At 33.0% G+C, this 23312-nt stretch overlaps 1 protein-coding gene across 1 annotated transcript; it reads left to right on the forward strand.

The window, feature by feature from the left end:
* The first annotated feature begins 241 nt into the window (after positions 1-241).
* On the forward strand, positions 242-22699 carry LOC111034990 (hemocyte protein-glutamine gamma-glutamyltransferase-like). Its single transcript, XM_022316462.1, has 14 exons — positions 242-433; positions 11276-11489; positions 12380-12504; positions 13253-13385; positions 13828-14054; positions 14353-14527; positions 14983-15237; positions 15717-15879; positions 17151-17248; positions 18537-18703; positions 19235-19358; positions 21265-21425; positions 22203-22333; positions 22476-22699. The coding sequence occupies exons 2-14, from the start codon at positions 11297-11299 to the stop codon at positions 22618-22620; spliced, it is 2097 nt and encodes a 698-aa protein (XP_022172154.1). The 5' UTR covers positions 242-433; positions 11276-11296; the 3' UTR covers positions 22621-22699.
* The last annotated feature ends 613 nt before the right edge of the window (positions 22700-23312 follow it).

A 23312-nucleotide genomic window follows, 5' to 3' on the forward strand; every position in this document is an offset into this window, starting at 1 on the left:
CTGATCTACGCAATGTAAAATCACACACACAAAATATATTGTAAACTATTATTATTATTATTATTATTATTATTATCGTTTCCATTTCGGGCGCCGTTCGTTTTTGGAGGTCGTCCTCGTCGTCGCCGGTAATCGGCGTGATGCGTTTTTTTTTTCTGCCGTTCTTCATCGTCGGCTGGAAGGAGGAGAGTAGGAATCGTCAAATCTAGGTTATCCCGATAAATACCAAATCCCGTGCCGTGTCCGTCGCACAGCAGTCCGACAGTCTCGGTCCGTCCACACCGTTCCCACTACGTACCGCTAAAACAATATTGTGCATACCTACCAATTCAACCGCAGTAACCGCGGTCGACAGTTTATTATTCGCACTTTGCACGCCGTTCCGCGATCGTCCGTCGGGTCACGCACACGATTCCACAATACTGTTGTCGAGGTAAATATTTATAGCATTATTATTTGTATCTGTTTTTTTTTTTTTTACTTGCTCGAACTTTACGAAAAATAATCTGTGATTTCGATGTTTTTGTTGACAATGTTCTTGTCTTGTCTTGTTTCGATGTTCTAGTAAGGATTTTGTAGGTTTTCAATTTTTCATTCGTCCCCAGCCATTTATAAACATTTTTATTATTTCGAGACGGCGTTGAAAGTTCAATTAGTACTATATACTTCCTATACCTAGTAGCAATGTATTTAGCGAATTATTTAAATCGCGTTGTGAACGTATTGATTTTTAAAATCAGTCTAGAATAATGGGGTCCGATGACAATAATTATTACTAACATTTTTTTTTATTTTTTCATGGTTGAATTTTGTCTTCTGATGTAGGTAGACTTATTAGGTCGGATCAGGAAGAAGCTAAATACCATAGGTGTTATTAAAAAAATACGAGCAAATGTTTGATGAATTCCTAAATAAATCATTGGTAAATCATAGAAAGTAAAATAATATTTAAATGCTCAACTTAATGGAAACAAATTTTAATTAACATGATAATAATTCAATGACTATCATAGTCTATCCGTATTTAAATAAATTCATGACATTTTCAAACATTCCACATGCACACGACGAACAAACATTTTACTTACTTTAATTGATTAATTTTTTTTTCCAATTTTAAAGTAAATTATGATCATTTAAAAATATTAAATAGTTTGTACAATTTAAAATGCTCATAACTTGCTTTAAATTGAAATATAAAAAAACACCATTTGTCGTCGTCTAGATAATATTCTTACTTCTAAATTTAATGGTAGGACAATTCACTCTAAGATTAAACATAACAGAGTTAAAAAAATTATTCAGAATGAATAATTTGTCACGTAATGTGTTTGTAAAGCTGAAACAAGGCATGCGGGTATGGCGTCCTGTCGTCCTCTTAATAAATCTCAATAGGTGCTAAAAAAGATTAGAATTATTTTAGGTTAACAATTTTTCAAAAATTAAAAATCTCAAACAATTTAAACGCCTTCAAAGGTCAAACATTTTAGAGACATCTTTGTACTTCAAAAATTGAATTAATTACTGTTAATTTTGATTATATTTCAGCAATTTTCAGTTACTTAGAGCAAATTCTGTCCGTAATCATTTTTTGAAAATTCATCGTTATCACTATACATATAATTTTAGTAAAAGTTATTCACTACTCGTCTACTTCAATTTGTTCATACTTTTTTTCTACTGTAGTGGATTGTTGAGTGAAAAAATATATGGTTTATTGATCAAAACTAATAATTCAAGTTAAAGCCAATAACGTATTAAAGTTATAAATAAAGTAATATATAGTCACATCCAAATAATTTGAATAATTTAGACAGTAATATTTGTCGTGTGTTTATAATAATAAATAAATTATTAACTATAGGGAATCAATGAAAATACTTAAATAATATTTTAAATGATCTTGACCTAACTTACCATAGGTTTATTGACCCCTTTACAGAACCATATTTTATTTTCTATTTCCATAGTCAGCTTAGTGCACTAAAACTATAGAAATAGTTTGTAGGTATCTAAACTTTGAAGATAAATACAATTTGTGGTACTTATTACATAATTAAATATAAACATGCATGTACATAGTGCTAATTTATAAGTTTATAACTAATATGAAATTAAAACGTATATAAACACCATATTATTAATATTGAATTCATATCTCGACTATTAAAGTACTAAAACTAGTACCTATTGATGACTGATAAGTGTATAATATTATATTGATTATAAAATATAAATATAGATATCACATTGAACTAGATCATATTTTTATTTATAATTGAATAATTCAAGTTGATCAAATATAATTGTTGTTTATTAAACTTTCAATGTTTTCTTTAACTAGATCAGATTAAACATTTAATCATTTAAACATTAGACTCAACCACGATTATAGATAGAAATAACCGTAATATCGTTATTCTATCTGTAATCGTGAACTCGTTAAAACTGTGCATATTTAGGAAAATGTTTTTATTATTTTTTAAAAAACATAGTTTGGTATTAAAATATATGTAGGTACTTAAAAATGTAATTTTAGATGAAATTATGTAAATTTGATTGTAAACAAACAACTTTTTCGTATCGTTCTTTAAATAAATAGGTATAATAATAATGAAAAAATATATTTTTAATTTAAAAAAAAAATTGCTTATAATTTAAAATTTATGTACACAATAAGGTACTAACTTAAGTGTAATAAATAAATATAAATATCTAATGTTTCACAGTACATTTATTTCCTACCTACTCCCTCAGTTCAGTTATTATTTTTAATATTAATATATTTTTAATATATTCCTATATTTTTGATTTAAGTTTTTCATTTGAAATGTGATTTGTTTTGTATCTTGACAAAATTGGTATACTTCATAATATGAACATTATTTAGATAAATAGCAATTATATGACAAAAATCTATGCATAATTAGAAAAGCATAGTGTAAAAATCATCAAATCAATTATTTATTATTGTTATTATCATTATTATTACGCCTAAAAGTACTGTACAGTGTGTATTGTAAATGGATTGGAGGGGTTACCAAGGTTGTCGTTTGCCCTTAAATTTCGAGTTGTATATTGTATGTTACATTTTTATTTGAGAAAAACGAAGCTACTTAATTGTCGCAGATTTCTGGAAGTATTTTTGTCGATACCTACCACCTATTGTTATTACAAAGTCCTGATTTAGCGTTGTATCGTTTATAATATGTGTTTATATACGTGTAATTCAAGGTATTTAATTTATGGGCTTAATTAACCATCCGTAGATTGTATTATGGTTTATAGGGAATAATATTATTTTGTTCTAGTTCAGTCCCTCGAGCATTCAAAACGGTTAAATACGATAGTGCCCACCATCATAATAATTACTTTTCGATGGTCACCATAGTATTATCCCATTTGACGATTTCGAGGAAAAAAAAGACTACGCGTGGGGTACAGTTGTTCACTTCTCGATATCTATCTCAATCGTTAAACAATGGTTCTCCTGCAGCATCGAGGGTTACCGTAACTCTTGCGAACGATGGTGATGATTATGATAGTTAATAATAACATCGATTGAAATGCGAATAAAATATTATATAGGCAATACGTCTTGCTGATCCTCCACGGCGTGGCCAGTGAAAAATTAAATGATTCCCGTAAATTTACCAAGTGATTTGATTGGAAAAAATGTGGAAAGGGGATGAAAAATAAAAATTAGTGTAACAAAAGATTTAAATTTCTTATTGATTATCTAGGATATAGTTATAACTTTATAAGGGTTACTGTGCAATATTTTTTTTTTTTTAAAGAACGGCTACTCTGTACTAGTTTATTTTTTGTTTCAGTTAAGTGTTAATATATTATTAATATATTATATGATACATTAAATAAAAGAATAATATTTCAAATCTATTTAGTTGTACCTATCTATATAATAATGGGGCTTCGCTTGGTCACACAAACAACATAATTTAGAAGGTACTCAAATTCATTCCATGCATATCCGTTGTAATCGACAACGCTAATAATAATTGTACAGCTCCTCTGTGGTTGATAAAAATCAATGGCAGGGGTGGTGCTTACACAGAATCTTCAAAATATCCTCAAAAAAGTAGTCGTATCAATCACGTGGCATAAGAATATATGATCAGGCGACCCAGGAAGCCAGTTGCGAAGTAAAACATCGGATGATCCGTTTTGAATAACTCTGTACCTACTGTAGTATTGGAGTACCAAAGGGATTGTTTGGAGTTAGGCCATCCCTCTCTAGCCATGTCATAACAGTAGGATAAAATATCATATTGATTTTTAGGTGTTTTTTTGCTGTTTTTTAAATGAAAGGTATTTTTATTTCCATTTCGAAAAATCGAACATCGATAATATTACATACGTCTGTTTGTTACAGCATCTGTTTTGACATAAATCCATGACAAGTAGTCACATGGCTTAGGATCGGGTGAACTATGAGGCCAGGTGCAAGGCATTGGGTGATTCGTTTTGAATAACCCAGCTGTAGAGTATACTGTGTGGTTATTGCAAAGTTGACTTACTACCCGCTTGCCCACCAACCTATAACTATGTAGTGTCTTTGGGGAAAACGTCCGTTTTCAAGGAGAGTACAAGCATTTATTTTTATGTACAAATTGTTTGTTATAACCGGACGTCGTAAATAAACGCAATTGCGAACATATTTCGGCTATTATAGGGGAGCGATGTCTCGGTCCGGAAACCAGAGGTGGATCGGGTTGGGGGCAAACGAAGAAACTGTCGAGGGTGCAATTATATCGCTTTTTTTCGTTCTTATTCTTTCTTTCTTTAAGACTTTTTATTATATAATTTTTCAAAGGTTTTCTGCGCAATTAAAATACACCTCTGTTTATTTATTTTTGTCACTCGTGTGTCGCGTTTTCTACCTTCACTTTCATGTGTACAAAAACGCAATTAAAATTAAAATAATATTATTTTCTTATTTTTAATTTAATTACTAGTATACAATGTATCAAGCATCAGCAGTCACAGCCCACGTGTGATTTAAAATTGTTTCAAATGTTTTCAATTAGTGGGTCTAAAAATTGCGTATAATATTATATAATAATATTATATATAGATTTGGCCAATCGCTATAATTTACTTTCGCACACCACACAATCGCACGATAACCTTATAGAGCGGATTTTCCCGTTTCCAGAAACCTCTTGCCTTTATTTGCTTATTAATTAATTTTTTTTTGATGGGAGGGTTGATCAGTCGTACCTTCGAGAAAACCTTAATTATTAGGAAGGAATTATTAGGGCCTAATATATAATAATATAAGTACGCGGCACTCGGGAAATGCATTTCCGCCGCCACACTGCCGCCGCCGTCCCGTCAGTGTCTAACTTTTACATTAAGCGTACTTAGGTACACTTCAACATATATATATATTATATATATATATATATATGACTGGCTCATGACCAGCAGCTGATGACAAAATCATACGGTCACGTACTGGCTAGACGTATACATATAGGTGTGTATGGCAGTAGTATATAGATGAGGTTTGCACCGCATTTAATATACCAAGCTATACCTATATATAACACGAAAGTGCGTTTAGTACTCGTCACTCAGACGATATCACTTCAGTCGGCAGCGCGCACGGACGCGATATACGCATTATAGCCAAATCGTGTGGTCAGTTCGACAAATTTGATATCATAATAAATTATTATTATGCGCCGTATGTACTCGGCGTGTGGCGATGGGTTGGACGCACCGGAAATGCATTTCCTCCGTCGTCGCGATCCACAACTCATATCATACCTAATATTATTATTATAACACCTCCGCCCGAAGCCCGGCCGACGACGACGATGACTTACGCTTTTACCTACTTTAGAGGCTCGAATTATAGTTAGAACTCTATGATTTACGATTTGGCCGTCTTCGGTCGAACATAATATTATTAAAAATATTTTGGTTTTGTATTTCAGTGATAATAATAGTTGTTATTATAATATACACGTCGTTTTCGGGTACGGTCTCCTGTAATTGGTCCTTGGACTACTTGACGTGGCGCTACACGAGACAGCTCTATATTTTTATTAGGTATAAATGTATAATATATAATATAGTTATGCGATTACGATTGACGGAGGCGTATAGGAATATATTTTGTACACATTATATAATTGTTATTATTGAACCAAAAGTTTATTTGTCGAAATCGTAATAAACGGTTATTAACTTTTCCGATTCTTTTTTTTTTTAATGATAATAATAACCCGACGACAAGGGAGGAGGAAAACACAATAGGTAATCATCTCATTCGCTATTTATAACTATGTCACAACGACGCACGCGATGTATTATTATAATTTTGTTGTTCGATGATAAAAAATACCGAGCACGTGGCGTCGTAATTATTATTTTTATCTATAAATGGCGTGAAAAGTTCGCCACGACATTTATTCGAGTTGCCGCCTACGCAATAATTATTGTTATTATCGTCGTGGTCGTCGTCGTTTACGTTTTGCGGAAAATATACGGCCGTGTACGCGTACCGAACCATAATATTAGAAAATATAATAATCACAGTAAGCTTAGTACTTACGTGAGTATGTAATTTTATCTGGATACGACGACGTCGTTGAGTTTAGGCGAATTCCTTGGTGGACCGGTTTTGTTTTTTACTACTCGACCTTCACCTGTACTATCATTACGCTACGTAAGTATATCCAAACATGTGTGTGTGTGTGTATTTTTTCCCAATGCGTTTAAAGAGGAAAATACAAATCGGTTGACCTTTGAAATAATAAATTATGCAAATCGCTGTCGAACAGCATATTAATATTTTTATTTACACGCACTCACCTGTTGTACCTACGTCAGACGATAGTGCGTCGAGCCGTTTTAATATGTCGTTTTGAGCTTTCGAATTATTCGTTATCGCTTAGGATCTACCGCCGTTTCTGCATACGCCTCGTCACACCTCCGGATAATAATATATAGGTAGCTGATTTTTCGAAATTCGGGTTCCTTTATGACCGTGTATTTAATTATGGTATAGGTACTACACATCACGACAACGACGACGACCACCACTCGCCCCCCGTCCGATTAGGTGCCTATATGCTATCAGTGATCACAACAATAAATATATTAATGGTTGTGTTCCTGCAGTGTTGGACGTTCGCTTCGGAATCGAATGTAATCGGTCGACATGAAGGTTTTTTCGTGTTTGGAATATAATACATATATATATATATATTATATATATTTTAAATAACAGTCCCGAAACCGAATGCCACTTACGAATATTTCATTCCTCGTTGATCGTATAGGTTATAAACAACTGTAAGTCGTCACTGCGATGCAGAAGCAGACGAAAATCCCCATCCATATCATTTTACGAGTTGATAAAAAATATATAAAAGCACACAGCTATAACGAACTACCTGCCTAAATTATAAGTCGTAGTAATCACGCAACAACAAATTTCGATTTCAGATAAAACAGAATAATTATACCTACCTCAGTATATATATATATATATATATATAATATATTACACATGTGTATATTGTATATGTGTGTTTGTGTGTGTATTATAATATGGTATTATTTTTCAAATTAGTATATTTTTAATGTAATTACTGCAGCTATAATAATAGTAATAACAGTTATTATATACTTTCATTAATTAATTCAAGTAGGTTCGTAAATTTAATTACGCGAGCCATTCCCATAGTCGGGTTGATATCTATAAACAACAGCGGAATGAATAGATAAGTAAATAGTTCAACATAGGTAGACCTTTTTTTCCTATATACAGAGTGATCTAACATTCACCGAGTAACAGTAATAACTATTTTTTATTTGCAGATTCGTAGTTTTTAGTAATTATCACACCATAAGATTTCACCAAAAATTTCAAATCTGTGATACTATCGAAATGGCTTTTAACGGAAACTCATATATTTTTTCCTATATAATATTGTGCACTGTTTAAAAATCAATAATACAAAACCCTCTGAGCCATAATTTAAAAACTGAACACGAGTATCAAACATTAATACTTTAAAAATATTTAAATAGGTCAGAAATGCGAGATAACAATATATTATTACTATTAACTAAGTTTTTTTTTTTTAATCGTGATGATTGCTAAATTAATTGTTGTAACTGATAATACCCAAGCTCGTAACGAGTGGTTTTTTATTTTATCTTAAATAACGCGGCTAGTAGGAGCCAATAATAATTTCGTTGATTTCATTCTGTTGAGAAAAAAATAAGCGGATAAAAGTTAATTGTTATAAAACAGTATCGGACAGTATAGGTATAATAGTGCAACAACGTCGATACGGTACGACAGAGCTCAGATCATTGCAAAATAGAATAGAAAAGTTGTATCTCTCTGCTCGCGGACCTTTCATTCGCAGAACGAGTGACCCAAATAATTCATTTCCTGTGATAAAAATACCCGTCGTCGTTTTGGTCGGATGGTCATGGACCGTATAGTTAAAATGTATCATTTAATGGCGAATCGATAGTGTTATCATTCCACTGTCATCTGCCCGAGTCTTTGCCGAACGACGTGGTATGAAATACCCACGCACGTGCCAATAATTGGTCCATCGTTTGGCATTCGTCGGAACAGCTCGCCGAAAATCGAAAACATCACAATAGAATCGTCGGGAAAACATAAAGGTGGGGCTGCATGACTTTAGTACATCACCTATAAACGTTTAATACACTCACGTTATATTATAATATACACGGGATTTTGGTGGGTTATATAAGCTTAAAAAAATTCCAAATTTAGGCGGGATCTACTCGCGATGTGCTCGACTAAATATTTCATAAATTTCACCGAAGCACACACATTGCCGATATGGGCTCGAGTATTAATAATGTGATTAAATTCGTCCAAATTAAACGTATCAACAGTAGCAATAAATGTTAGCACTCATTAAACCCGTGCGCAGTGTACAATGCAGTTCTAAATTTAATACTACACGGGTATTTTTTTTTTTTTTTTGAATATTGCAACTCGATAATACAATATATTATGTTTACCAGTCTGCAGTACACGATATTTTTATTTTATTCTCATAAACAATTGTCTACGTGAAAAATTAATATTCAATTTAAATTTAAAAACACAATCCCCTCGGCTGAATAAAAGTGCAGTGCCTACCATATTATTATTATACTGCACATGTCGGGAAACAATTTTCATAAAATAGACGTCGCACACACGATGAAAACGGAAAACGTTCGAGAAAAATAGCATTTATAATGTTTATTGCATTCGCATTCCCAGAAATATACTCTCCGACTGGGAGTGCGTTTTGATAGATGCATTGTGAGTAACGTCATTTCATGAGGTTGGCAAAGGACAAAATATGTACCTAATCTTCTCGTTCTCCGTCCATTTAGTTTAAAATAAAAATATTTTTTCCAATATTATTACGGTTTTTTATAATAAATATAAGTCCTGGGGCTTAACAGTTAAGCCTTAACTTATCGTCAACATTATGTTGTAGTGCATTCAAACATATAATTCTCTACGAACAAATAATCAGATACTGAATGCAAAATACTATTATATTAAATCAAATGCAAAACAACTGTTAAAATGTGAACGGGTTATTTAAAAACGATAACTATTATTGTTACGGTCGTTTCATAATAAGTTATAATAGTAAGTTATTTGCCATCATAACCATGAACATTTATGTTCAGTAAGGACCGTGTTTTGTTCGGTTCGATCTTGTCCTGTATCAGTGTGCACTCGTCACATCGTACGACACCATCTGATGATATATAATTATGACAATATTATTCAATTCTCGATCGGCATTCGTAAACCAAACCACCGCCGTGGGAGCTGTGAAGTTCCTTTTTTTTATCGTACCTATGCGATTTGAAGCACGTTTCACATAGGTACATTCTTATATTTGAGATATAAATATTCATTGTTCTATGCACCTTATTGCCAAAGTCTAAAGCATACCTAACTAGGTACAATAATAAACGAATGTCGAATCGATTATAATCTATGATTGTCGCCAACCGCGTTTGATGCGGCTTTTACCATTGGCAAAACTCCAATAATGATAATATGATTATTACGTAATATGTAAATATTCAGTCCAATCGTGTCACGTATTTACTTTGTCCTTATTGCCATGTTTTAAATAATTGACACATTAAAAAATATGTACATAATAATATACATTATGAACGACAGTCTCTGCACTTTTATTGGGTAGATAGTGAATACAGTTAATGGTGAAATCTTAATGTAATTCACTATACGAATTCGATTTATTTTAATTAATACAATAATATTATATTACATAATAACATAATTAACTTCATTTTTGATTCCGATTTTTACAATGATTGATCTGTGTGTGTGGCACTGTGGTGTGAACGGATTTTGGTTTTTTGGTGTAACTCAAAAACAAAATAACCATAGATAAGTACTTGAAATTTTCACCAAATGTTTATAACGGCATTTTCTATAGACAATTTAATTTTGATCTATTGTTGAGTAATTAATAGATATTTGACGTTTTTGATATTTTTTTTTTTAGTTATGTTTATATAAATATCGATAAAATATGTTTCCCTCGGTCAAAAAGATCAAAAAACTTAATCCAATAAGGTTCTTCGTATTAATTAGTAATTATTGAAATCAAAAAATCAAAAAACACAATTTTCATCTAAACACATTTGAAACTTGGACGAAATTAGATGATTAACATAATATCTCAATATACGCAATACAACGATTTTTGTTATTTTGTTGTAATTCAAAAACATTATTTGTGAGAAAACTTCTTATTATAACATGTCAAACACACAGTGGCATTTGCAGTGTTTTCAGAAAAAATTAATCCAACCTACCGTATTATTTTAATGGTAAAATAAAATAGCAATATAAATATAAAATATCATAAAATATACCTACTCAGTGGTATAGCCTGACATTCCGTTTTCGGCCTTCACTCAGAATCGTTTTTCGTGTACAATGATTTATCGTTGAATTCAAATTTAACACAATAAATCAATAATATAGCCGATACACTCGACACCTACAACTCAACCTCAGAGTTGGTACCTACTTTGCCCCATTCACCATTTTTTTTTTTTTTGCTTTATCAGTATAATATTATAATATTAAAGTGCCTACTTTGAAATCACGAAAAACAAACAACATTTGTACGCCAAACCGATAGCTTCAGGAACAGGACACTTATAGATAATAATACATTATATGATTGTTTTGTTGCAGGAACAACGCATATAGTCCATAATGGCAATCTCGGTGATCTCGACTCATTTGTATCCTTTGGAAAACGCGGTGGAACATCACTCCGACCGTTTCGAATTGATACAGGACGGATCAACAGCCATATTTCGCCGCGGACAACCGTTTTATTTCGGCATTAAGTTCAACAAGCCGTTCGACAAGATCAAAGACATCGTCAGAATCGTTTTGGTGACAGGTGAGCGATGGCCTCATGCCGTGGTGATGGCATTTTATGTAATTGAATAGAAAATAAACAACAGACATATTATTATAATGAAAGTATACTGTCATAACAGGATAAATTAAAAGAAAATTCGAAGTTTTAAAACGGTGGTGATCCTTCGTGTCTAGAACCGTTTTGCATACCTAGCACATTATTGTTATTTGCATTTCTTTTAAACGGGGGAAAAAACGGAAAGAAGGATATCTTTTACGAAAACGGTTAACGGAAACAAAAGGCGTTCTTTGAGCTGAGAGAATAACTGTCCCGTCCATAAAAACAAAGCCCAGACCTACATGTTCGATGCTCATACATAATACCCGTCGGAAAACGCCCCACGTTTTGGGGGCGTGGGCTTATTATTTTACTCAGTTACCGGACCACTTTAAATTGGAAAATTTTCGGGCGATAATCTCACGGGTGTCACGACATCGACGTATAGGTCGCTACATTAGAAGCTATAACAATACCTTGGTACTTACATCCAGTGTTTGGAAAGAAAGTCGATCACGAGAGTACGTTCACAGGTTCAGGCTTATATTTAGGGAACGATACGCTAACATCACTCTTTTTTTTCAAATTTAACGTGAACGACGTTTATATTTTAATGAATTTGAGGGATTTTTATGACGCTTAACTTATTCACGATTTAATAAATGTATCTTTAAAATATGTTGATTACCTAATTATATTATATTAAATTGTAATAATAGTTTCTTATTATAATTTCTATCATAAAAAAAATTAAATGAACGACCCAGTAAACGTATTCATTTTTTTACTAAACGTTCCGAACACTGCTTACATCGTATCGGACGGTTATTGGTTAGTATTTAATTTATACGTTGGTAAATTTTGTTCTACAGGACCGACACCAACTCCGGCAAAAGGCACGAGCGCGGCACTAATTGTCAAAGAAAAAGAAGACCTGATCGCCGACAGATGGGACGCCCGGTTCAGTAGCTTCGCAGGGTCCACCGTCACCATACAGGTGAGACAATTAAAACTATATTGTTATTATAATACGAAGAGCGTTCCACAAACAATGTTTACATTTTTAAATCAAAAAACCGTGTAATGAATAAAGATAGAAGCTGCGTATACGCTCATAGTTGCCAAATTCTGGGGGATGCTTAGGGGCTTAACTTCTTCAAAAGTAATCCCCCTAAATCGAAATTACAATACTTTTATCGTGGTAAGAATTGGCTGATTTTGTTTAGGATTATTTTATCCACCCCTCGCCTAAATTTCTATCAAATCTTCGCAGGTCGAAACACATGGAACATTTCTGAGAGTGTCCATCCAACTGTGTGCAATTAACATGTGTTGTTAATTTTTATACATATAAATTAATACATTATTATTATTATACATTATATTATATGAACCAAGATATGAAACAGTTAGCTGAATTTAAGGGATGTGCCCTCGTCGGCAATTTACATCATTCTTTTGATAGGCTGGTCGCCTGTGCGTAGTCAGTGGTAGCTGGTGGATATTGGCACAAAATATTAAAATACACATTTATATATATATATCATAAAAGGTATATTAAAAGCCTCCCCGTTGAACTGTTAGGCGCCCACGCTGCCGGCATATTGCGCCGGTACAGCATAGTTAAAATACCTGGGTAATATTATAATATTATCGGTACACTGAAAACGGTTTTTGGTCACTGCCGATAAGCCGTAAAATTGCAAATTTATATACCGATCATGAACAACGTGTGCCCATTGCAGGTGCAAATACCGCCGTACGCTCCCGTTTCCGTATGGAAATTGATCGTACACACGGCCCGGAAGGGTGTGGCCGGAGTCAATCAACATCAAATTGACACGGCCGTCTACGTGCTGTTCAACCCCTGGTGTCCAAGTGAGTTATAATATAGTCATGTTTAGAGTATCCAATATGAATTATGCTGAGTTGTCTGTATGGCGGTGGTTGTGTAGGCTGTTATCGGCAAACGATATATTATAAAAAATTGTACCACGTACAACCACCGTGGTACTCATCCACCTCAGACACTCCCCCACGACACTTTGATAAGAGCCTTATGACAATAATCGAATATTCCTTGGCTATCCATTCTAATTATAAGTCATCGTCGTCATCATCACGATATACACGTTTGACGGATTATAGGTATGTTCTCATTAGACTTGTATTATTTTCTTTTTCTTTTTTAAATAAAACTGTTAATCCCGGAGACCGATCGTCGACTTGCATCGCACAAATCGTAGATTTATTATTATCCTGGCCTGCGATGATCCCAAACATTCATTTGTGTGAACTCACTAGCGTGTGTGTTTTCCAGACGACGGTGTTCATATGAATGACGACGAACAGTTGGACGAGTATGTGCTCAACGACAACGGCAAAGTGTGGCAAGGCACGTTCAAAGAACCCAAAGGATACCAATGGTTCTTCGGACAGTTTGAATCTGTAGTCCTGCCGTCCATCATGATGTTGCTCGACAGATCGTCTATTCCGCATCAGGATCGGTCTGATCCGGTGAAAATGGCTAGATGCATTTCGGCAATAGTAAGCAACGCGCTTTTACACGATTGTCATAATATAATTTATGCGCTTAGATACTTCATAATTTGATGATCATTACATTATTATTACTATAATATAATACTATTTTAGTATTAAATATGTGACATTATAGTACTTGCGCCGTTTCAGCAAGGCTATGCATACATCACAGCAAAAAAGTGCTAGGAAAAATATCCCTGCATTATGACGGGTGTTCTTCAAAACATCAACTCCAAAAAAACTAATCAATCGTCTTATAGTAACAGAACCAATTTTTAACCCCCGGTTGCTAAATTTTTAGACAAACAACGTGGACGACAATGGTCTAGTCGAAGGAAAATGGGACGGTTCGTTCGAAGACGGCACCAGTCCATTCGCTTGGATAGGCAGCACTCCAATTTTCGAAGAGTTTTACAATACTCAACTACCAGTGAAGTACGGACAGTGTTGGGTATTCTCTGGCGTCATCGTTACAAGTGAGTCTAAGTAAAATATTTGCAACGACTGTTTACATTCAAATCAGGGTTCAATAAAGTTTAAGTAATGGCTGTAACAACTCCAATGAGACCGTGCAAGTGATGTACCTCTTTTGCCTATCTAAAACGCCGTGCGTTCGAAATTGAATTATTCGTAGTTTTGATCTCATTAAAACGCGAAAACCAGGGACAGTGGAGAATCATAATATCAGCGCAGAATAATATTAACTCTACTAAATTCTTTTTTTATAATATTTTTACTACACAGTCAAACCTGTCATTCGACCACTTCAAGTTAAGACTTTAGAAAATGCAAACTTATTTTTGAATTACTTAAACTTTATCGAATACGACTGGTAACCGGTCTACTGAGCTTCGGAACAGCTGCAGCGGTAGTTGTATTCAAGTGTATACACCCGGTTTTTAATTTCCTCGGTGGTCACGATGTGTTGCAGTTTGTAGGGCGCTGGGAATACCGTGTCGGTCGGTGACCAACTACATGTCGGCTCACGACACGAACGCCAGTCTAACCATCGACACTTATATCGACGTGAACGGCGAGAAGCTCAACAACCACCCGGGAAGCTATACGAACGACTCGTGCTGGAACTTCCACGTGTGGAACGACGTGTGGATGGACAGACCTGACTTGGCCAAAGGTTACGGCGGATGGCAGTCTATCGACGGGACGCCACAGGAGACAAGTGACAGTAAGGAATATTGGCATCATTGTTATACACTACAAACGCGGTTGATTACATGCCGTCTGTATAGCGTGTACCTATAGATTATTTTCCTATACGACCTGAGTACGCGACCCGATTGAAGACGAAAAATAATAAATCTCCGTCAGCGGTGTTGACGTTTCAATGCTCGACTTTCGTCGAATTATTTGACTATAGTTCCATTGCAAAACTTAAAAAGTAAAATAATTTTAAAAAAATTGAATATTGTTTATATATATTTTGTCTTTTAATTTAAATCATAATATATTATTTCTACTTTCGCTTAATAAATGCATATAATGATTTCAAAATACAAAAAAAAAAAAGAATTTTTTCATATAGTCTGGCTTTTTATCAGCCTACACAGGCGCCAAATGTTCTATTTCCGTCACTGTTAGTATTATGATAGGCGAGACAACTGACATTCAAACTACCCTAACCGACACGTTTCTGACACCCAACAGGTATGTACAGATGTGGTCCTGCACCCGTCGAGGCAGTCCGACGGGGTGAAGTCAACATCGGGTTTGACACGACATTCGTTTACACCGAAGTGCGAGCCGACATGTGCGTTTTCAAAGAATCGGAAGACGGATTTTGGGCCAGAGTGAAAACGATACCGAATTAGTGAGTACTGACTACTAAGTGTAAAATGCAATAGGACGTAACGCAATACCACCAGAAGTGAAAAGTGAGGTATCGCCTTTCCTTTTATTTCCACCAATAATCGTATCCACCAAGAGATATATTGACCAATTCTACATTTGCACTTTCAAACAATTGCTGTATCGCTAAATGCTGATGAACAGTAGGTTTATCTAAAATTCTAAAAAACATTTTAAAAAAAGTATATTTTGAGTTTTATTATTGTAAAATAATATTATAAAGCAACACTAAGCAAATATAATACATTTGCGTTAGGTATATTGTATTTTTAAATATACTTTAATGATAATTTATAATAATAAACCTATTAATACAAAGTTTTTCGATATTTTATAGTATTTGAAATAGACTTACTATATAACAGCATTAATTATTAACAGTATAGAAATTATTTTGATAGAAGGGGAATCAGTCAATTTGTGGAAAAGGGCAAAGTACACTTTTGATGGAAAAGGGTACCACACCAGTATAATACTATAATGGTATAAAGTATATCCAAGTTTTATTGTTATCAAAGGCTCGAGGCTAAGTCAATTTTTGTTTAAATACAAAAAAAAAACTATGTGTAAATAGAATTTGTATGGTACTGATGTTTTGGGTATCTTTTATACTGATAACAGATATTTTTCTAGGTAATCAAAAATTGTATTTATTCTAATAACAATAATTAATATTTAATTATTAAATGCTCATAAGGTTAGACGTTTAACAATTTTAAACAACAGAAAAACTGATATCATACGTAAAAACCACTCTATTGGATGCCTGTACAACACATATTTAATATTTAAACTTAAATGCATACGTAGGCACAAATGAGACTATATTATATATTTTATATACCGAGTATACCATTCAGTAGGTACTAGGTACCTACACATATTTAATTACTTTATTTCACCTATTTATATTATCGTACGAGACAAAAACTAAGTAATATCGTCGATGATGAAGCTATAGGGTAGAGTGTGTATATTTTTGAATTTATCCTCCCGTCTGTGGAGTAGATAAGGACAACTGCCCCTTTGGCATCCACTCGACGTGTTTGCCCATAACATGACGCGTTTACATGATATTATAATAAACGTATACAACTATATCATGAAATATAATTGAGTTTCTCAGCTAATAACTTATTGCATTTAATTATATGTATACAATCAACACATAATAGTTAATAATAATGTCCGTTCATACTCGTACACCTAATGCATAGCATGTTTGATTTGTAGCGTTGGAAAACTAATTGTGACGAAGAAAATCGGACAAGAAGTGTTACCCGAAATCGAAGACATGGAAGACATTACTGAAATCTACAAAAATCCTTTCGGTATGAATGAAAACTAGTTATAATAATGATAATAATTTGTAAATTTACATAAATACTTGAAATTATTATGTCACGTCTACCAAACAGAAAGAGAAACAGACAAGATAGGTACAATAATTAATACGGTATCACAATTCCCAAATCAAGCCCGACACAAAATCAATTTTTTTTAAACACGACATTATTCATTATTTCTGAAAATAATAGTAGCTGCCTCTAATAATAAGTTTGAAAAAATGATAATACTTGTCGAAAACGCCCGTAATAGATGGATGTAAATTGTATGTAATAATAATAATATAATCAGAAGAAATCGTTTTGTAGGTACCTACAACGGAAAAACAAACCGGAAACATATTTTTAAACTAAATACATAATAATACGTCTTAACATAATATTACAAGTCGTTTATCAGTTGTATAGTTATACGATCGACAGACACGCACAGGGCGTATCAAGACATACTTTTTTATCGTTATTCGAGTAGGTATTTGGCATTTTGACCTTGGTCACGACGATATATACCTACCTATAACTATTGAAAAAGTTTTCCCTATTTACAACTGTCTCCATCTCTCCAGCTATTAACATGCCTTCAATTATCAGAGCTTGAAACGATATAAAGAGTAAAATGTTCAATTTCGTCGAGGACAATTTTTCAACTACATCTGTGTAACTATTATTAGTTTTGTGTTGATTTCATTAATCTTGAAGACGGCCAGGTAAAGAGGGAGTTGAATCTTCAAATTCCATAATATAATATCAATTCAAAATGAATAATTAATAACAATACACATTGCACAGTAAAATTCTGCCAGCGACATGCACAAATTCGATGACAGCGATACATTATAACTGCACCGCGATAGGGATAACTTCATAAGACATTTTGTAATTTTACTTGCTTAATGCTTTTGTAGGTAAAGTGAATAATATTTTTTTGCATTTGAAGGGGACTACTTGAAACAAGTCTCTAGCACTTGCATTGGTAGGTATAATAAAAGAAAAAGAAACAAGAGTAAAAACAACTATTTTTTGTTATGAATTAGAACTTTAATTTTTTTAACATACAAATAGGCAATGAATAGGGAAGGACCAAAGCACCAAAGTTTACTTTTCAGGAAAATGTTTGGAGGTGCTTCAACCCCAATATTTTTGGGCTAGTACCTAGTACTTGTACGACTGGAATAGTGGTCATAATATTTTATTAAATATATATATTACACGGATAATATATATAAACAACTATTTACTATACAATACTAACGGACTGACTTTGTTGATCTAGACTCACCGGAGGACAAAATGGCTGTGAAAAAAGCCATTAAGGTGGTTCCGATCGCCCAGGAGATATATGACATGGAAGATTCACAAATCGAAGACGTTGAGTTCAAGCTCTTCGACATCGAACAGATAACATTAGGCGAAAGCTTCAAAATCGCGATGAGCATGCACGTAAGACAAGACATATCACAATATTATTTATAATAAGTTATACTTATTAAGTATAATATATACCTAATCAAGTAATTTAAAAAAAAAATTAAGTTCGATAATATATATTAAATATATTACACATGTCACATCTAAAAGAGCAAATGACGACAGCGAAGTTTTGAACTAAATGGTTGGCTTATTGAACTCTTGTATAGTAAAAACTAGAAAAAATAATTTATCAGTAGGTAATAGATGAACACAAATCCGAATAGTCTAGGTTAATTAGTGACCAGATTTACGCAGGATCATTGTGAACCTGCGAAATAGGTACATTGTTCACTGCTTTTATAATGAGAGAACCATAATGTTCAATATTATGATCTACGGAAAATAAAAAAAAACTGTTTGGTGTCCGGAAGTGATGAGACTACACTAATTAAGAATCTAAAATAATATTTGCCACCGACCACAACGTAATTAGTGATCAGTTGAATTTAACCTTACCTATACCTCACCCCAAGGTTTATTAAATTAATTTTGTTCACACAGAACACGTCGTCGGAACCACGGTCCGTTTCAATCGTGCTGTCGGCATCGTCAATCCTGTACACCGGAACGACAATCAACAAGTTGAAAAGAAGCGATGCAAAAATCGTACTGAAACCAAATCAAAGTGTGTATTTCGCCGTGGTTCACAACTGGGGGTGTTTTTTAATTTATATGTTTTATCGTCTGCCGAGAAGTTTGAGGTGTAGCGATTCAAATAATTATTGTAGAAGAAAAAACGTTTTGGTTGTGTTATGCCAGCTATAGTAATCGTTAAGTCAGGTAGGACCCGGGACAGTGCTGGGCTTATCCCACATGCCCAAAGAAGGATAAAATATAGGGATGCTGCCTTGGGTGGCAGTCTTGTGAAGGTGAAAATAAAATTATACACTCACATAAGTAATTAAGTAGTTATAGTAATATAATATATGCGATTGATTTTCGGCCGGCACACATCCAGTTAAAAGTTAGAAACATATTAGTTATTACTTATCAGCAATAAATATCCGAAATAAACAACAACAACAACAAATGAGGAAACTAAGTAACTGCTCTGCTGTACGGTGGGTTACTCAGTGCCGAGTGTACCTTATGAGCAGGGCTCGTAAGTTCATGCACTAAAAAATGTATAAATAAGCATGCATTCATGCCCTCAAAATTAGCAAAATATGCATTAAAATATGCACTAAAAAGTTTGAAAATTTGCATTTATAAGCCCTAACATTTTTAAATTATGCACTAAAAATATGCATTATGTAAAACAACCATGGGCAAATTTTAAAATAATAAGAATATATCCATTAATTTAAAAGTGTTTTATTAATTTTAATTTGTATACATTTATTAACCAAAATTAGTAAAATAAAAAAAAAATGAATACTTGTGAAGTTCATAATATGGATAGCTAGGATACTATAGGTAGTCACAGGATAATAAAAATAATTTAAAATACTCTCATTTTGTAAACGGAAAAGTAAATAAAAAACAAGAAACTTTTCAAATATTTGTCTAAAAAATTTTTTTATGAAATAATATGCGCTATCAACTCTAAAAAATCGACTATATGCCAAATATGCCCTAACACCCAAAACATGCAAAAACATGCACTATTAAACTTTATATTATTATTACTACTGTTATGAAACGGATTTGTATCTCAGTTAGCATGTTTTTCGGTGTAGCAGAAAAAACATGCGGATGCATGAACTTACGAGCCCTGCTTATGAGCTGTGATTGAATAAGTCACTGATCACTGTAATGTATGTGTTCAATTTGAATTCAAATAAAGCTATAATAATTTAACATTAATTTAAACTAATAAATGTGCCTAAATGTATCTTTAATATTTTTGAATGACTATAAGAATAAATAAAAACATACATTTTCAAGCTTTTTGGCCGAGTGAAAATGTTGTATCGACATTTATAGAAATAATACTAAATAAAATCGAAAATGTAAAATGTCAATAAATAATTCAAAAAGAGCCCAAATATTTAGCACATTAGGTATACGTTTTAGGTACATATAGAAAAAGCTAATATAAACATTTGGTGAAAATTTCAAATACCTACGGTTAATGGTTATTCATCTTTGAATTAAGTACAATAAAATAAGATATTCGATTTTGGCAAAAATTAGTTTAGCATAAAAATTCCAGCTTTTTATTACATTTTTTTTTAGTTTTTCCCGATTATTTTGAAGAATTCTGGGAATTATAAATGTTGACCTCCCAAAAGTACCAAATAAATTCACTTTTCCATACCAGAAACGACATGAATGTTGAAAATCAAAGCATTTTTCTACTACAAAAATTGTGTACACATACCTGCGTAAAAAAAACACATCGTTGTAAAATCAATACAACCTTTGATCCGCTCAAAATTGAAAAATACAAAAAGTGCAAAATAAAAAAAAACTCCTGTGCCATAACATAACATATAAATATACTGCATTCGATCAGATAGAAATCTCACAGATATTACATCATTATATTGTCATCGTGCACGTTTAACGGTTTTCGTCTGTTAATTTAGGAGAAAACATTCACACTTTCATGAAACCGTCAGAGTACATGGACAAAATGTCGTCTCACAGTTTGATAAGAATAACGGCCGTGGCGAACGTCGAAGGTACAGAACAGCTGTGGAGCCAAGACGACGACTTTGTCGTACAAAAGCCGCAGCTCGACGTCAAAGTGAGTGTGTAAATATAAATGCGAACTGAATGTAAAACGTCGCCGGCGCTTAAGGAAATAATCGGAAAATAGGCCGCCCATGTCCCAGTCTCGCAATGCGAACATCCTACAGAAACATCACTGTGGCGATGGTTGTAATATCCAACTTCCGAAGGAAAGGCAATCACCTATTTCAGGCGGAGGGGGGTGTTTTTGGTGTTAAGACACCACCCTCCTCCCCGTCCGCCGCATAATTCAAAAATATATTAGACAGCTCCGTCCATACTGTATTTAAATTTTAAATTAAAAAAATCCCGGCTACGAGCCCGACCGATTTTCTAAGACTTGTTTGGGCAAAAAACGTTCCTCCTTTAAATAGTGTAGAAATTGAAAAAATGTATAGGGTACCTAATTAATATTTACCATCACTGAATTTATTGTTCACATTTTCTCTGGTTTGAAAATTAAATGTACCATTAAATACATTAATATACTATTTTCACCGAAAAATAAATTTACTACATTACCTAAATACTATTAAAAAACATGGGTAATTATAAATAATTTTAAGACCACATTTTTGACATATTATTCGGATAGATTTTAGGTTTTTGAATTGTATGCAAAAAAAATATTCACTATGCGTGTTTACATGATATAACCTCTGTTACCAAGATGATATGAAATTACATTTATTTTTCATTAGCTTCCAGCATTATATACCTATTATTGCTGTATATATATATATTATATATATATATATAGGTACCATTTCTGATCTTAATATTTGTCTTATAGCTAAATTCTGAACTTCAAGTTAACAAACAGTGTGAAGCTACATTTTCTTTCACTAATCCGTTATCTGTCACTCTAACGGACTGCACATTCAGTATTGAAGGCCCAGGAATCCACAGGGTCATCAAATTCAGGTAAACGCCTACACACTAAGCATCAATACCGCGTACCGGTACCACATACCATATAAATAATGACATCGCTACAATAATAGTGTCTCGTTATTAATATATGTTTTAATTATTATTTTTATCATTTTATTGTTCGTTCACACAGAGACGTCATGCCTAACGAAAAATATGTCACATACATGGAAGTGTTCACTCCGGAAAAAGACGGACAGCGGACCGTCACAGTGTCTTTCAACTCCAAACAGCTCACAGACATTAAAAACACCATTACAGCCACAGTATTACCGTGAAAAAATTATTATATTATTGTTAAGGAAAAAAAATAAATCAGTTGCTTAAGAAAAAAACGCTTGAATTGTATAGTAAAAATAGTAAATATAATTTCGAGAAAATAAAATTTGTTATTCACAGCGAAAATTAAAAACTGAAACTATGATTGACTTATTAAAAAATCATTATAAAATATTTTATACTGTGTAATTTGCCTCATCCTGTGTGCATAATACGTACATATAAATATGGATATAACCGTAAGTAGATAATAACATATCTTTCATCACTGAGTATAGTCACCAAAACATTACAAGAATGGTAAATAGGTATGTGATGTAAAAATAATATACGCAGAATAAAAACTATTATAAACGTCCAATTACCTAACCTAGGGCAGATTACTTTTTTTTAGTAATCTATTATGATTATTCACAATTCATCGAAAATCACTTAATTTATTAACTATTCAATCAGCTTATAATTTAATTGATTAGTAATTGATTTATTAATATAAGCAGGGCCGGCGCAAGAAGTACTGGAGCCCTGGGCGAAACCATGTTTTGGCACCCTTAACAAGCCCCCCCCCCCCAGCGCCTAGTTTGAGTAGTAGTAAAATTAAGTTTTTTAATAATAAGTTAAATAAAATTAGTATGTATCATAACTTTAAAAACAATAAATTCAAAAAAAATAAATAATTGTGTGTGTCAGA

Source organism: Myzus persicae, unplaced genomic scaffold, assembly GCF_001856785.1.
Source record: "Myzus persicae strain clone G006 unplaced genomic scaffold, MPER_G0061.0, whole genome shotgun sequence".
In the NCBI taxonomy this organism is placed as follows: domain Eukaryota; kingdom Metazoa; phylum Arthropoda; class Insecta; order Hemiptera; family Aphididae; genus Myzus; species Myzus persicae.

Coding starts and splice junctions, on each gene's coding strand:
- LOC111034990 (XM_022316462.1), top strand. CDS start 11,297: ATGGCAATCTCGGTGATCTCGACTCATTTGTATCCTTTGGAAAACGCG. Junction 14,528..14,982: donor CTCTGGCGTCATCGTTACAA/GTGAGTCTAAGT, acceptor GATGTGTTGCAG/TTTGTAGGGCGCTGGGAATA. Junction 15,238..15,716: donor GCCACAGGAGACAAGTGACA/GTAAGGAATATT, acceptor GACACCCAACAG/GTATGTACAGATGTGGTCCT.